Source organism: Acartia tonsa, chromosome 5, assembly GCF_053477335.1.
Source record: "Acartia tonsa isolate MP-2025a chromosome 5, ASM5347733v1, whole genome shotgun sequence".
NCBI lineage: Eukaryota > Metazoa > Arthropoda > Copepoda > Calanoida > Acartiidae > Acartia > Acartia tonsa.
Genome location: NC_137264.1, coordinates 50,335,085 through 50,352,411, shown reverse-complemented (window position 1 = coordinate 50,352,411; position 17,327 = coordinate 50,335,085). Strand labels below are relative to the sequence as shown.

The 17,327-nt window shown below is 32.6% G+C and overlaps 1 protein-coding gene across 11 annotated transcripts in view; it reads right to left on the bottom strand.

Annotated features, from left to right (window-relative positions):
- The window catches only part of LOC145319742 (gamma-aminobutyric acid receptor subunit beta-like), a 79,044-nt gene that overhangs the window by 22,258 nt on the left and 39,459 nt on the right, over positions 1-17,327 (bottom strand). For all 11 annotated transcript variants that reach the window (XM_080162067.1, XM_080162072.1, XM_080162062.1 and 8 more), the window contains 3 exons: positions 14,351-14,577; positions 8,833-8,915; positions 7,829-7,887 (listed from right to left, as the gene is read on the bottom strand). In XM_080162067.1, coding sequence (XP_080018193.1) covers positions 7,829-7,887; positions 8,833-8,915; positions 14,351-14,577 — 369 coding nt within the window. The remainder of the gene's footprint in view (positions 1-7,828; positions 7,888-8,832; positions 8,916-14,350; positions 14,578-17,327) is intronic.

Sequence of the window (17,327 nt, the reverse complement as noted above, 5' to 3'; positions counted from 1 at the left end):
TCAAGCATCTAAAGACAATGGCCAATAAATTGATATACATCCCCAATGACGATACACAAAATTACCCCTTATGTAGAAAACAATTAGTAGTTGAAACATTTCAACACTCAACTTAATAAATAATCAGAATTACAGATCACAAAGTTGTTAAGCAAAATACGTTATCATAAAACTTTGGGGACTTGTATAAACAGACCAATCTCTCCCCCCCCTAACTGTTAATGATGGTCTTATAAGATGGTCTTATAAGATTAGGGATTGGTTTTCATTTGCTTGAGGAAGGAGTGTTTAGGGCGGAGACAGCCCCTCCCTCCCCCCCCCCAAAAAAAAAAATAAGGGTGGTCTCTTGCTAATTCCCCCCCCCCTCAATAATTAGATTCTCCTGGAAAAAGCCACTGCTTTCAACCTAAAAAACCGTGCATTAATATCCGGAAAAAAGACTAATCCCTTTTTAATCCTTTTTTGATGTTTCCTATTATTTAAACCAACATTACGTAAGTATGTGAGCTTATAAAACTATTAGAAACTTAATTTTTAAAAAAAACCTATCCTTTTATTTTTGTTTCCTAATACATAGTTTTCTAACCAGGTTAAGCAGAAAGTGTATAATATGGAGTGCGTTAATTTCCGCGCTATATCAAATATTGAGAACATTCCTCTTTACCCCACTCTTATTATCAAACACCTTTACCTAGCATCTGGTGGTTTTTGCTCGAATTAGTAGTTAGAGAAATATTCTAAAATCAATATAAATTTCAAATAAAAAAGCCTTAAACCACCCCAACTTCCCTAATATGTGATAATAATCTCGTTCAGGTTGATAGCTAAATATTAAAAGACAATAAACCTAGCTACCTTTTTTTAGGATATAAAAAAGAATGATAACATAAGTAGCTAAGCTTAAAAAAATTATTAAATGAAAAACAAAACAAAAAAAGAGTAAGTTATGGAGCAGATGTTCAGTTCTCAAAACAAAGACAAAAAAGAGTGACAATATGCAAAAATTTCAAGAAAATCACGAAACCTTAAAAGAATAATATTTACATCTTGAAAGCATGACCAACAGACAGACCAGACAGACAAACCAATGTTTAAGTAAGATGAGCATATGTCATAGGTATCTTCACTAAAAATTTCAGCTGTCTAACTTTAATAGCAGGCGAGAAAATCAAATTTCCCCCATAGCGTTATGGACTGACTGACGGACAGATATAATATTATGCGGAAGTGAAGGCACACTGTACAGAATATGTTTTACAAACTCTGCACACAAATTTATTTTTCTCGGCGTTGTTTTTCTTTTTCGCCCAGTCAAAATATTACTTTTATTTTTGTAAGTCAGTCTACGTGTCAATACATACGTTTGTCTAAGTAAATGAGTAGAATTTCTTAAAAAGAGTAAATTCAGGGCTCGGCATCTGCTTATATAATTTGTATGAATGTTCCAATACACATGACACAAGACATGACACGGCTTGCTAAATTTGGATCATTTAATTGCAGCTGCCAACTTGTATAAGTAAAAAAACTGTGTTTCTTTTATTATTTTGTTTTGAAAAGCCGCAGTCATATTTACAAATCGTAATAATCTGCAGAAAGTATGCCTAATTTTCAAATCTAAATCCGCAGCTAAAACAAGCTGATGCCAGGCCTTTTCTAATATGTTGTTTTTCTGAGCTGGATCTTTAAAAGCGTAGCCGTGGCCGTAGTCGTGGTCAGAGTTACAGCCACCAACCTAATAGCGATCTTTAAATCATATTAACCACGCGTAATCGTGGCCACAAAAAAAAATGTGATCTTTAAATCATATTGACAACGCGTAGTTGTAATCGTAGCGTGGTTAACCACGCTAAAAGTGACCACAGTCCGTTGGTGTGGCTAAAGCGTTGCTAAAGCCACGAAGACAGCTGCTTTTGATAATTTTAACGTAAAACTATTGAAAACGTAAATTATAATTGTTAAATGAATGTATGAATAATTGTACGGGCATGGAATATTTTATTTAAAAACTATCATAAAAATATTTTATTTGTGGTTTTTATAAATAATAAAATAAAAGTAAATTATAAAAGTTAGGATGTAGTTTATTTATATGATGTATAAAATAATGTACGGGCATGGAATGATTTGTTAATATTGAACCGTCACGTATGGGTATTGGGTAATACTAATAAACCCTTACAGATCAAGGGGGGGGCTCAAAGAGCCCCCCCCCTCTAGTTTTTTCAATCTCATTTTTTTTGTAGGTAAGATGGAGAGCTGTAACTTCATGACTTTTTAAGTTTAGTAATTATACGTCGGCAAGAGTTGATTTTATTAGGATATCTGGTCTGTGTCGGTCGTGGTGTCCGGTCAAAGTCGGTTGGGTAGCAAAAAAAATTAGAAAAAATTCTAAATAAATCTTAATTTCTACATTATGACTTTTGTGTATAAGGTAGAAACCTAAATTTTTTTTGGTGAATACTCAGATATCAATGACCTTCTGAGAAAAGTGGTGTTATGACCGTTTGACCGCTCCCTGACCGACTTTATGACCGATTTTTGTCCGGCTTTTACTACAGATATAAATCATGAATATCGTGGCTTCTATCACAGCTAGAGACCTATAATTTTTTTTGGTAAATCCTTGAGCAATAATAAACAGATAAAAATATTAATTTGCGCCGCCAACCGCCGTTTTACCGCCGTAACCGCCGAAAATGGCGGTTTCCGTTATTTGCCGTTTTTCGGCGATGATCAGAAAAAATAATTTTTTTGTTATGAAAAATAAAAGTTCGTCCTAAAATTTGGTCATCCTAGCTGCAAAATTGGCCGCTCTACAGCTGTTTTAAAATTTAGCGGCTGGCCGCTAAAAAGCGGCCAAGGAACGGTCTGACTGCTATGACTAGAAAAAGTAATTTTCTCTAATACACATGAACCACCGGAAAAAAATTTTACGTCTTTATCTGTACCAGGAGCCGAGATAGAGGGGGGGGCTCTTTGAGCCCCCCCCCCGATCTATTAAGGTGGGAATTGGGGCCCGATCTGTAAGGGTAAAGTATGTTGCCTGTGTTACATAAAGAGACAGTTTTTAGGAAATTAATATGATAAAACTATAAATATACTTAAATTAAATTAAATTCTTTTGGGGATTTATTACTGCAATATTATTGGTTGGAATATGATTACATTTTTTAAATTTTAGTAATTGAATGTATTTTTTTATTTATATTGAATTTATTGGACTCTCCCTTTGTCTTGTGTGTAGTGGCTGTCTGTCGAGCCGTGCTGGGCAATTGGCCGGGCGTGCAATGTCGTGCTGTGCCGTGCCCCGGCACGATATAGGCCATACCAGCCGTAGTACCAACTACATTGGCTCATGCCCTTAATAATATGTAAATATTACAAACATTTAAAATGTGTTATTAAAATAGTAATTTTGTATAAAATATAATTTCATTTCTCTGATGAAAATAATTTATTTTTAGGTGGGCCATAAAAGATTTTAGATATCCATAATTCTAGGATAGCCGGCATTGCACTTCTGTAAAATCATTTAAAAATCCATGTTTTATTAGCAGCACTGTGGCGACGACTACGGCTACAGCTACAACCACAGCTACGCCTACGACAACGACTACAACTACAACTACAGCCATGACTACGGCCACGGCTACAGCCACGCCAACGGCTACACATTTAAAGATCCAGCTCAGCTTGGCTTCGAAACCAATCAATATCTGATGGATTATAACTGGTTCGGAATCATGTATCGTATCGTATTATAGACAATTTTCTACGAATAATAAAATAAAATTATAATATCAATACCAGTCCTATTAAAACATTTGGCCCTTCAGGGAAACTAGAAACTTAAAGAAATCTCATCATTTTTTATTTTACTATCCACGGAAATCTGTTTAAAATCGATGTGTTAAATAACTACACTTTAATAACCAATTAAATGAAGCCAAAAGCATTGCAGATTTTTAATTATTTTGATTAGATGAACCTATAGATGGCTGTATACCTACTTATTCATATTCTATGCTAGGTAATATTTCTAAAGGCTGTTAGGAAGTTTTGACTTTATAGAATGACAAACTAACAATAAAGAATGTCTAAAAATAGTTGCAACATTCATAGAAAGAGAATCATTCTGAAAGACAAATTGTATCTATTCTCCTTAGGAGCTAACAACAATAATTTGACTTACATGTTAATATTGGTTTACATCGATTATTTGATATTTTATCGACGTAATTACATAAAAAAAACGCTATTCTCGTAAATAATACAGTCTTATGCTGATAAAATAACAGTAGAAGAATTTTTGTAAACACTCTTCTGTGTCCATAGTCTAATATTGTCCCCCTCTACAAGTTTAAAATATCAGGGGTAAAACACATTAAGAAAAAATATCATTTATAAATATTGTTACCACTCTAAAAAGTGTATTACTGAGTTAAAATTATTTATATTTTATTAGTAGAATACAAAGAAAATAGTGTGAATTTATTTTCTTCAAATTGCCTCCTTCCTGCTGCCGTTTAGAATATATGACAACTTACTTTACAAAGTTTGCTCATATATTATAAAACTATTCTACACATAGCAGACTAATAAAGTGTTCCATCCCTTTCGCACATTTTTCACTTCATTACATCATTAGAACTGTATATTAGTTTTATTTATTATTGTGTCTTTTTGAGATAATTAACTGTTATGGAATGTGAAAATATACAAACCAACTTTTAAAACTTCACTTCAAATTTAAACATCAAAATTCAAAATATTGTTTGTAAATTTGTCCGTTGGTCTGTTTCTCAAATTTCAAGGAGAGCTATAGTGCCAAAAGTCCCCCATTATTTAGCATAATAAGTATTTTATGAGACCCCCTGAACAGGAGCCTTGCTATAAATATGTTCTCTAACAATAAATACAGATAATACGTAGTTATTGTGGCATGCGAAAATTTTGCGTCATTTATTGATCAATTTGTTAATCCATTTAGGAGGGGATGGGGTAAAGGGGTATAACGTTAGTTTAGCCAGCTACAAGTTTCATTTTATCAAATCGATAAACCTGGTGTAAGATTCAATGACGAACCCCAAACTGTCCCAGTTTTGAGCAAGACGATTCCTGTGACGTCATATAAAAAGGAAGGGGTGAAGAAAATCTCTTCCCTTTTCTCCCATCTCTTTTGAAGAGATTTTCTTCCCCCCTTCCCTTTTTCTTTCCCGAAACGTATATGACGTAACTGGAATCGTCTTGCTCAAAACTGGGACAGTTTGGGGTTTGTCGATCCAATTCATGACAAATCCATCCCTATACCTCAATAGAGATGTCCAAGAAATTATTACAGAAGGCCAAAGACATTTGGTCAATTATAGAGTTGCCCCACTTCTAACAATTTGGTTTAACCGCACATTAATTCTATTTTCCTACAACTTGGAATAAATTGAAAAGAAAAGAAGAAGACAAATTGGAAAAAGCGAAGCTTCTATAATTAGGGTCGCTCCATCCGTCCGTAACGGATAGCTTTTTTCGTTAATTTAGGCATGTTTCGTATTGTCATATCGATTTCAAACTCTGCAGGGTGATTCCTTTAGTAGTTAGGTACGATTTAGAAAGCGTAGCAACTCCATAATCATTACCAAAATTTCCGTACGTCCATTTTAAACATGTTGAATTGTTTTACTTTTTTCAACAACAAATTATTATGTGATCTAATCATTCGATTGATCTGAATTTTGGTATATTGATTCCTGGGACAACAAAGTATAATGTTTTAAGCGAAGTAGCTCTATAATCAAGTCCTAAAAATGTAAGTATGTCCATAAACATTATCCTGTATCCAGCAGTTTTTCAACAAATTTACATACAATTTTGTTTTGACTCTTATACATTTATATGCTGATTATTCAGTTCTGACACTATACAAGTTTTAATGTCCGTTTGTCCTACCGTTTCAGTGCTTCCTTTTATGGATGTTGTCATCCTTGTTTTGTATTTAGTTTTTGTTATTGTTGTGTCTACCCTTCCTGGACAAGATTTGGGATAGGCATGCTTAAAAATAAAAGATAGATTAATTTAGATCAACTGTTATGCAATTTAGATCAACTGTTATGCTATTGGTATTACCATGCGTAGAATGATGTCTTTCCGTCTGTCCGTCCGTCCGTCCGTCTGTCCGTCCGTCTGAAGCTAAAGATCTTGGTAACTACTGAACCGATCGGATTCTACTCTTCAGGGAACATACCTACTGGTCCTGTGGTGGTTTTAGGCTATTTTTTGGGGGGTGGGACACCTCCAACCCCCCAAAAAAAAAAAAATCCCTCCCCCCCCCTTTTTTTTACAAGGCATCAAGGCGTCAGCCTGTAGCAGAGCCTATTTTTTTAAAAACAAATTATATATAGGGGGGTTGACTTCCCCTTACCTAATAGGGCGAAGCCGCTAGTGAATCTATAAGTCATATTGTCAACGAAAAGATGATATTTATTTCTCGCATTGTATTATAAACAGCTTTCCGCGGATATAAAATGTACAATTATAAGATTAAAACCGGTTTTTTAACCCCAAGATGATTGTACATTTTTATATTCGTAGAAAACTGGATATAATTCTATGCTTGACACAGTTTTTCGTATTGATGAGAACCGGTTCTAATCCACCGGTTTCAAATAAATACGAGAAACAAATTAGATTTCATAACAGCCTTTCAATATACATTATATTTAATTGTTTGTATTGTAGTTAATACCCTACTTATGTCATAGTTATCCTTGTTTTGCCAAAATTTGACGGAAAAAAATAAGCTTATTTAAGTCCCTACTCTTAACTCTAGCAGACAAAATATTAATGGACATTATGCTCTATTAACCTAATTAGTTAATTACAACTTCCAAGACAAGGGCGTGCACAACATTTGTTCACCCCTTCTCCAGCCACAACTGAGCAATTTTGTATAAAAACATACAAGAACCATGTATTCAAAACCTTCATTTTCTCGACAACTTCTAAAATATTTATTAGTGGGATTTGTAAAATTGTCAAACAGTAATCACCATCACACCCCCCATTTGAACGCCTCTTTTTGAAGACCAGACTAAAGTCACGAAAAATAAAAGAAAATGTTAATGGATTAATAAGATATAACTTGGTTACGAAAATAATTTTCTGTATTTTTCCCCTTTTAAGATAAATAATACATTTGATTAGCATGGCAAATATATTTAATTATAGGACTTTATACAAGGACAATTATGTACAACTGCGGTGCAGCAATTTCAATATAAAAACAATATCAATGACCAAACAGTAGTTTTTCGGATTTCAAATGAGCTTTTTTTATCTTCAACTTATAACTTATGGTACATTTGCAAGGACACCCAAAATATTTTTTTGTGGGGGGGGGGGGGGGGTGGCGAAAAAAATACAATAGTGTAGATGAAAAATTGCAGGCAATGTATTTTTTACATACCGCGCTGTGATTTGCTGAAATTCGGCTTACCCTGATCTGGCTCACCACTAATAGTTATTTCTCGTATCGTATTATAAACGGCTTTCCGCGGATATAGAATGTACAATCTTATGATTGTACATTTCTATATTCGTAGAAAACTGGATATAATACGATGCTAGACATAGTTTTTTCGTATGGATGAGAAACGGTTCCTATCCACCAGATTCGAATAAAAACGAGAAAATGATTTAAGATCCAGCTCTAGTTTCGAACCATTTATATGGATGGTGGTATTAGTAAATACCCTATCACTCCAAACGAACATATGGACCTTTAACTCTAGTTGTAAAATAACCTTGCTTCTTGTATAAAAACTATAAATACCTGTACTGAATTTAACCCGTCGTTCCATGTATATCTGATATCACTCATGGTGTAACCAACTAAATAACAAAATCTAAATAAATGATTAGACAAATAACTTTCATGTAAAGTTCATGTCTGTCTGCAGCTTTATATATCGATTAGCGGCTTCGCCCCTAGCCTCTAGGGGCTTTGCCCCAAGATGTTTTATCAAACTAATTTTTTGTGTTTTAGATTTTAAAGAAAATTTTAAAAATATATTTTTTTTGAGGGAGGGGTATTTTTTTTATTTTTTTGGAGTGTTAGGGGTGTCCTCAAGAAAATAGTTAAAAACCTTCCCGGGACCTATAAGAATCTTCACTGTAAAGGAGAACAATATCGGTTCAGCGGTTAGCGAGGTTCTTCGGGACAGATAAAAAACGCTTACTACTTTATATAATAGGATAACCGCAGGAACAGATTATTTTTTTCTTTTCACGGAATATACCAACTGGTCATTTGGTGGATTAAATCTATGTATTTTCTGGGGTTTGAGACAACAACCCTGCCAAAGCATATGATTAAGAAAGACGAATGTACGTTCTTTTTACGTACAGACTGGCGAATAAACACTATTAATATAGAGTAACTTTGCAACTGGTGCATTATTTGCCAAGTGTACCACTTTTCTGCACTACCTCTCCGATTTTGTTAATACTCTATATTTTGGTTAGGTGATTTAACGATGCTGGTTGTCTAGATATCTAGCTATCTATGAAGGTAGGTAACAAAAATTTAAAAAACACCCATTTTTTCACAATTTTAAAAATTATTTTTTCATCAATCTTACATCCAACCTATAAATTTTTGTTACCTACCTTCATAGATAGCTAGATATCTAGACATCCAGGGACACTGAAACTTTTTTTTGGCCATCCAGCATCCTTGAATCACTCAACGGACCAAAATATAGAGTATTAACAAAATCGGAGAGGTGCAGAAAAGTGGTACATTTGGCAAATAATGCACCAACTAAAAATACTTACAGCTTTCAATTTCAATATAGCAGAGTTGACTATCCATGGGGAAATACTGCAGGTCCATTGGACAGGACGCTGTTATGGTTAACCTGAAAAAAATAAAATTTAAAAATAAACTAGTTCAAATATTAAATAAGTAATCAGTAATGGGTGGACAGGTTTTAGGCTCTATTCTAAAAAAATGGATTTGGGTGCTCTATCAATTTTTTTCAAAAATTACATTAGAATATGATCAGCTGTTATAGCTGTATGTTAATGACATATAGCCGACTTAAATTAATAAATCTATGTTGACTAAATGAATTTAAACCAGGGCTCAATCGCGCATTATCCTTAAATTTGAACCTGCTTGTCTGCATAAATATAAAAAATGTTCAGGAACAGAGGACGATTCTTAAAAAACTTTTGTCAAAAATATGGCTCGCTAAAAATTTAGAGGGTATAATTTTGCCTCACTATTTTAGTTTTTTAAGAATTCACCTCAGGTCTACACATTCAGCTATAATACGTTATAATATGGCGATTTTAATGAGGCTTACGCGCCGTGAATCCATTCGATTTTTGGAGCGCAGCACCAAGTACATTAAAAGTTACATATGATAGAATAAAAAATTCGTTGCATTATTATGTAAAATTTATCAATGAACACTGAACTCCCCCCCCCCCTCCTTACTTTTAAAATTAATTGAAAGTGGGCGGGGTAAGTTTTTTTCTCTGCGGAACCAAAACCTGCAGGGCTATCAAATACAACTTAACCTACAGTAATAAACAAAAAACTAGCTCCACGTAATTTTTCTTTGTTTTTAAAATAAATCTAAAATAATAGAGGGTTGCTGTGTTCAACAAGACACTTTAAGAGAAAGTGCTAATTTATCCTTGCATAATAAATATCTTTAGTCTGAATATGCGGGGAACCAAAGCGTGATAATTTCATTTATAATTAATTCCAATTTACCTTATATAATATGTTATATATACACTCCTTGTGAATTTATCTAATATTAGCTATATAACACAAACAGGATTATCTAGCTAACCCCAGAACCGATATGGTTCTCCTATACAGGGTAGCTTCTCATAGGTCCTGAAAACTATTTTGCGGGAAGGTACAACCACCCTCCCAAGAGAAATCGCCCCCCAAAAAAAACACAGGGCGGCGCTAGCGTAGAAACATGAATAAAAACAGCTAATCTTAACATACACAAATTATTTCTAAAATTAGATATTTAAAATTTGATAAAAAAATATTTCAAGTTCCACTAGAGGCCTCCAGTTGCGTAGCCACCAGTACATGTATATAAGAACAAAAGCTCTATGATTTTCTCTCTATACAAGGCAAGCTTTTTCTTTTTGTGATTTTCTATTATTTCTATTTATAAGCAATACTTTTAAACTATATTAACTCACATTTTATGTACTTTAGACTTAAGCAAAGTGTTTGATAAAGTATCGTCACTGGAATTTTAACCCAAAACAGTAAATAAAAATATCAATTTTCAAACTTTAAGACGAATAAATTAGTTTTGATTAGTGACATATTTATTAAGAAATTAGTAGATGTAATATAAATTACAAATATTATGTTGTAAATTTAATACAGTTTGGTCGCCCTCCCCCAAATATACTAAACTGTGTACAATACAGTTAAAATTTAATATTACTAAAATATAAATTTAGCAAAATATATATTTCTATATTTTTTAATTGATTAATTTTTATTTCACCTTTATTTGCACAAACTTTCTATTTAAGTCTTTTATGAGTGGCCCTTTTTAGGATAAAGGAATTCTCCTTTTTCATGCTATTAATTTTTAGACTGTAAATCAACTGGTTAAATGCTAAAAGAGTGAACTCGTTGTTTAATTTGGACTCCAAAGAATTTGGTTGACAAGCCAGGCCTAATAACTTACCAATATTGAGAGCCATACAATATTAAAATATCCATCTATCTATTTCAGGACATTCGCCCCTTACTTTTAACTATATTAAAAATTAGGAGGGTTGGGGGGGGGGGGGGGGGGTTCATAAACATAAATAAATAAAACATGAAATTTTGGACAATTATTTTTATAGAGGCGATTTCTCTTGGGATGGTGGAGTTAACATTACCTAAAACAGTTATGCAATTTTCCTGGATCTATTAGAAGCATCACACAGACGAACATCCTGTTGCTTTTATTTATAAGTACGTTTATTTTTTTATCCAATCAAATGACTATTCAATTAATACTACGCCTCTACTCTCTTTCCATCTATCCATCTATTTCATTGTTCAACAAACTTTCTATAATCTATCCATCTATTTCATTGTTCAAAAAACTTTCTATAATCTATCCATCTATTTCATTGTTCAACAAACTTTCTATAATCTATCCATCTATTTCATTGTTCAACAAACTTTGTATAATCTATCTATCCATTATTGAACTTATGTATATTGTATAACATATTTCCTAAGTATACAGATAATACAGTGTAATTTCATATTTAGAATTTTATAAAAAAAAATTAGATAATCCTGTACTGTTTTAGGGCCAAGAAATCATCATTCAAATAAGAGCAATAGGACAGATTTGTGCTACTTATGGAAACTTTTGTCCTTGTTACGCTAGAAAAAAAACTTGGCAACGATGTATGCATACCGTTTTGTTTAATATTAGATAAGTTATGCAAGATTGAAGATACATCAAAGGAGCCTGGCTCAACCAAACCAAGGTGAGCCTTCACTTCTGCATATATCAAATCTAATTATTGTTTAATATTCGCAAAAAAGGTAGTATAAAAAAGTTAACAGGAAGCAGGTTATTAAAAAAACTTTATAAATGGGAAAGGTAAGTTTAAGTTGCTGTAATAATATTTATCTATGAAGATTTTATTATGTAATTAATATGCGAAAGTGGAAGCACACCCTAAACCAAAACCCCTAGGATAAAACAAAATATTGCAAAAAAAAATTCTAAGCAGCGCAGCTACTATAATTATAGAAAATGTATGTATGTACGTTTGTCTGGCAATCAATCAATTATTGTTAGAAATTCAATGACTACGCAGATTCTTCAGAAATTACGCAATCTAGACTCAAATAATGCATCACAGACTATAAAGTTTCTATGCAGTCTTTAACCCTTTACAGTCGGGCCCCTTGCCGCACCTTAATCGGTCGGGGGGGGGGGGGGGGGCGTTCAACGGCAGGATGGAGATATTCAAAAAATTCCAACTCTCAGTTGTGTGTCATACCCATACTTATAAAGTCACGGAGTTTGGGCTCTTTATCTTTCTCACACATAAAATGAGATAGAAAAAACCGGAGGGGGGGGGGTGGCGTCTAATATACAGACACGTAGTCTACTTTTTCATTTTTTCATCCTTGTTTAGATATATTTTTTATGGAACGATTTGGTTTCGTATTCGAGGAATACAGGAATTTTTTATGTTGAATATTCTTTATTTGTGAAAATAATTCTAAAACTGGTGACCTATCCCCTATCCCCTAGAGACTTATAACCCTCGTCAAATAGCCTCTATTTTTCCCCTAACCTATAGCAAACCTTACCTAAAAGTTGGGACAGGTTTTGAGATCTTACTAGATATACATTAATGCAACCAGCTAATTCAGCACATGCAAATATTTTAAAATCGAGAGACGGGATTTAAAAAGTTTAAACTCTAAACGTTTGTACATGATTGATCTTTTTTTTCTTTTGAAAATCAAACATAAAACTTTGCCTTTATGTACATTTTATAATATTTATCCTTCGTTTTTTTTATTTTAAGTTTTTAAACCCAAAAGTATAAAATGTAAAAAAAAGTATTTGGATCTACTGCAGTTCACGGTAAAATATTGCTGGTAACGAATATTGCAAAAAATCTATGACTTTTAAAGGCTGCTAGCTGCTAAACGGCTGAACGTACAGATTATTCCCGCACACCATTTTAAGCGGTATAAGAAGGCCTACAAATAATCTGGAATAGTCAAGATCCAATGATGCACAGGGAAAGCTTCACTGAAGAAAAAACGCGTAAAATAGGCCTTTTTCGCGCATTTTTTTTCACTGCGAGATAATTATGCATTATTGATTTATGGCTATTCCAGATTATTTGTAGGGCTTCTTATGCCGCTTAAAACAGTGTGCGGGCATGATCTGCGCGTTTAGCCGTTTGGCAGCTAGCAGCCTTTAAAACTCATAGATTTTTGGCAATATTCGTTACCAGCAATATTTTACCGTGAACTGCAGTAGATCCAAGTATTTTATAATTATTGCATATATTATATCACAAGATTAATATATATTAACTTGCTCTAAATAATACTTTGTCAAATAATAATAATTTTTAACTTGAGGAATAGATGGTGGCAAACTGAAGTTTATGCAATGATTTTGTGTTTCTAAAATTTCGATATATGTTAATATTTATTTCTCGCATCGTATTATAAACAGCTTTCCGCGGATATAGAATGCACAATTATAAGATTAAAAAGACCCGAGGTGCCGAAGGCACGGGCTAAAAAAAACTGGTTTTAATCTTATGATTGTACATTTTTATATTCGTTGAAAGCTGGATATAATACGATGCTAGACATAGTTTTTCCGTATTGATGTGAACCGGTTCCTATCCACCGGATTCGAATGAATACGAGAAAAAGATTTAATAAATAAGTTGGCTGAGGTAATGAGTCAAGCGTACTTTACATACTACTTATGGCTACCACAAGATCTAACCTTTCATTTAAATAGTTGTTAAGTAATGTACAGTACGTTTACAGGTATACAGTGCTAGGTTAGGGGATATTTAGTAAACTTTTGCATTTTAATATATGGTTACCGTAGCTCGATAATTGATTGGGTGGTTTAATCTATCAGTGTTAATCTTTTCAACCAAGAATTTTAATGATTAGAAGGGGTAAATATGTTTTATTTCAGGTATATCGTTTTTTAAAAGCGAAGCTTTTCTATAATTAGGGTCGGTCCGTCCGTACGTCCTTCCGTCCGTATGTCCGTCCGTCCGTCACAGAGAGATAGCTCTTTTCGTTAATTTAGGCATGTTAGAATTGTCCTATCGATTTCAAACTTTGCATGGTGATTCCTATAGTAGTTAGGTACGATTTAGAAAGCGTAGCAACTCTAAAATCATTACCAGAATGTCCGTAAGCCATTTTAAACATGTTGATTTTTTTACTTTTTTAACAACAAATTTTTATGTGATCTAATAATTCGATTGATCTGATTTTTGGTATACTTACTCCTGGGACAACAAAGTACAATATTATAAGCGAAGCAACTATATAATCAAGTCCTAAAAATGTAAGTATGTCCATAAACAATTTTCTGTATCAATCAGTTTTTCAACAATTTTACTTACAACTTTGCTTCGACTATTCTGATTATTCAGTTCTGACACTATACAAGTGTTAATGTCTGTTTGTCCTACCGTTTCGATGCTTCGCTTTTATGGATGTTGTCCTCCTTGTTTCTACCATTGTTTTGCCTCTTAAGATCCCTAGGCAGACGAATACAATTAGTACCTGATACTTCTTAGAATTTCGCCCGTATGTAAAATCCGCAAAAACTGATTTTCCGCCGTGGCTTTGTGAAAATAGGCAGTTTTCTCGTTCACAAAGAAAGTATCCGGCGTCCAGATTAGGTTGATGTACTCGGCCCCAACCACCAGCTTCTCCAGGTCCGGCTGCCGGTCAAACCGCAGTCGCGGGTCGGCCCAGAACTGGCGAAAATACATGTCCAGAGTAAAATCCTGAATATTTAAAGTATTATGAGAATTTTGAATTATATTTGTGATATTTATTACAATACAAACATTGAAGTTAACTTAGATGTTGAATTTTAAAAAAGAATTATAATCTAAATCGTAAATACTTTACAACAACTTGATGTTTGCGGTTTGTATGTTCGTTTTTCCATCAAGATCTTGGAAGCCAATGAACCAATAGACCTTGCAAGAATGGTTTGAGACCTGTTTTAGTTTTAGACTATTTCAATCTCCAACTTAGGGCACTAACAATTGAACTAAAAATCATCAGACGTACCGACAAACATAATCAATAAAGTAGATTCGCTGTTGTGATTTAATAATTGACTGTTGACGCATTATATTCAACATTCTAAGTTATATCTCTACATGAATATAAAATATACACAGTATACATGCATGAATAAGCACTTTAAAAAAATCCGCAAATTTGTTAATACAGCAGAAAATAAAACACTCTAAATATTGCATAACTTTCTTTTACTTCATGCTTTTGTGAAAAGAATGCTTATGTAATAATTTTACAAGAATATTTTGCTGATATGATAAATTGCGGAATTGATTGCACAATGCATACACAGAGAAAGATTTGAAAAGCAGAGTTATTTTAGTATTTCATATTTTCTTTTGATCTTAAAGGGGGGAGGGGGGATTATGCATTCCAGTTTTAAGTACGGTACCTGTGACGTACACATATAACAAAATTTTACATTTTATTTCAACATTTGAATAAATACTAAAATTGGGATTTTTTTGAAAAATCGATAAGAAAAACTAAAAAAAAATGCTATAAATACTAGGTATGAGTTTATGGAAAATAAAAATATTATCATGAAAATCAAAGATAAAAGAATCCAATAATTATTTCTTGTATTGTTTTATAAACAGGCCAACCAAGAAATGGTTAATCCTATAATCTGAAGAAAAATCGGATCTACTGCAGTTCACGGTAAAATATTGCTGGTAAGCAATATTTCCAAAAATCTATGAATTTTAAAAGCTCCTAGCTGCCAAACGGCTGAACGTACAGATCATGCCCGCACACTGTTTTAAGCGGCATAAGAAGGCCTACAAATAATCTGGAATAGCCATAAATCAATAATGCATAATTATCTCGCAGTACAGAGAACTGCGCGAAAAAGACCTTATTTACTCGTTTTTTATTCAGTAAAGCTTTCCCTGTGCATAATTGGATCTTGGCTATTCCAGATTATTTGTAGGCCTTCTTATGCCGCTAAAAATGGTGTAAGGTTATGATCTGTATGTTCAGCCGTTTGGCAGCTAGCAGCCTTGAAAATTCATAGATTTTTTTACCGTGAACTGCAGTAGATCCGAAAAATCATACAAGTTACTTTACGGTTAGAAACAAGTTTGTATCCAGTGTAAATAAATTGAATTTCGGTTCTTTTATCCATGATTAAAAAAAGTTAAAAAATGAAGGAAAAAAAGTATATTAATGATATAATGATAAAAATTACAAAATTGCATGTTCTAAAAACACTTAATAATGACAAGGAACGGGGTGTAATAGCTTTATTAACATACTTATGAGTCTTGCTGTTAATAAGTAGTAATTATTTGCTCTGCGCCAAGGATGGTAGCATATAACAATGAAAAACTAATTAATTTTTTGTTAAAAAATTTTTTTATATGAATAATAGCTAAATAAGGATCCTTCCCCAATTTTCAAGCCAAATAAAATAATAAATTTTAGGAACATTTTACTATCCATAAAACCCTGCCACTCAGGTCTGATTAATAGTGTCGTAAGAACCATGTAATTTAGTTGCTTAATTGTTATTAAAAGTTATCATACAAAACACCAAATTAGAAAATAGTAAACAAAATTATATTGAACCATGAAATATGACCCCCCTTTTAAATTCCCAAATACTTTAAAAGTAATTTAAAAGCGTTAAGACTTTGAGCTCCTCTTTAAGGGCTTTAAAAAATCAGAATTGAGGTAGGTTTTTTTGACTTGTCAATTGAAGAAATCCAAGTTAAAAATTAAACATGCTATATTGTAATTTAGTCTGCTTTATATAAAAAAAAAACATTAAGTAAGGTGGTTAATTGTTATATAACTCTATAATTGCTGGCTTAATATTTCCATTAACCTTTCGTAATATTATAGCACACGATTCCAATATAAAATCAAGATATTTTGTAAGTGGACATATATTTTTCCATATTTTTTTTTTCTTTTTTGTAAAAATAAAGAAAGAAGTAGTTTTTCTATCTATCTATTTCAAACATAATAAAAGCCCGATTTTTAATAATAATAAGAAAAATATTTTAAAGGAGGCATTTGTAATAGATAAAATGTAAAAGGAAGAGGTTTTGTGCGGGTTATGATATTATATCAAAATATTTTGATTCGACACAGGAATCCGGGAAAATATTACTTATTCACCTTTGTCAATTATATGAACAATAATAATTATGGTTAATGTATTTACATTTTGTGTCTCGTTTCTTCATTTACTTTTATAATAAGTGAATATTGTTTGATGTTTTAATTTCCAATAGCTTGGCATGTTTTTTAAAGCAAATATGATAATCTACAGAAAAAGGTTTTTAAAGTAAATGTATATGAATTTATTTAATTTAATTATTTAACGTGGCCATTCACAACCACTAAAGTTACAGTTGCTTTTCTTAACTTAACTCTTTTATTTGAATAAAAAGTAAAAAAAAACAATTATAACAAAGTTTTGACTTTTTTGCTTAAATAT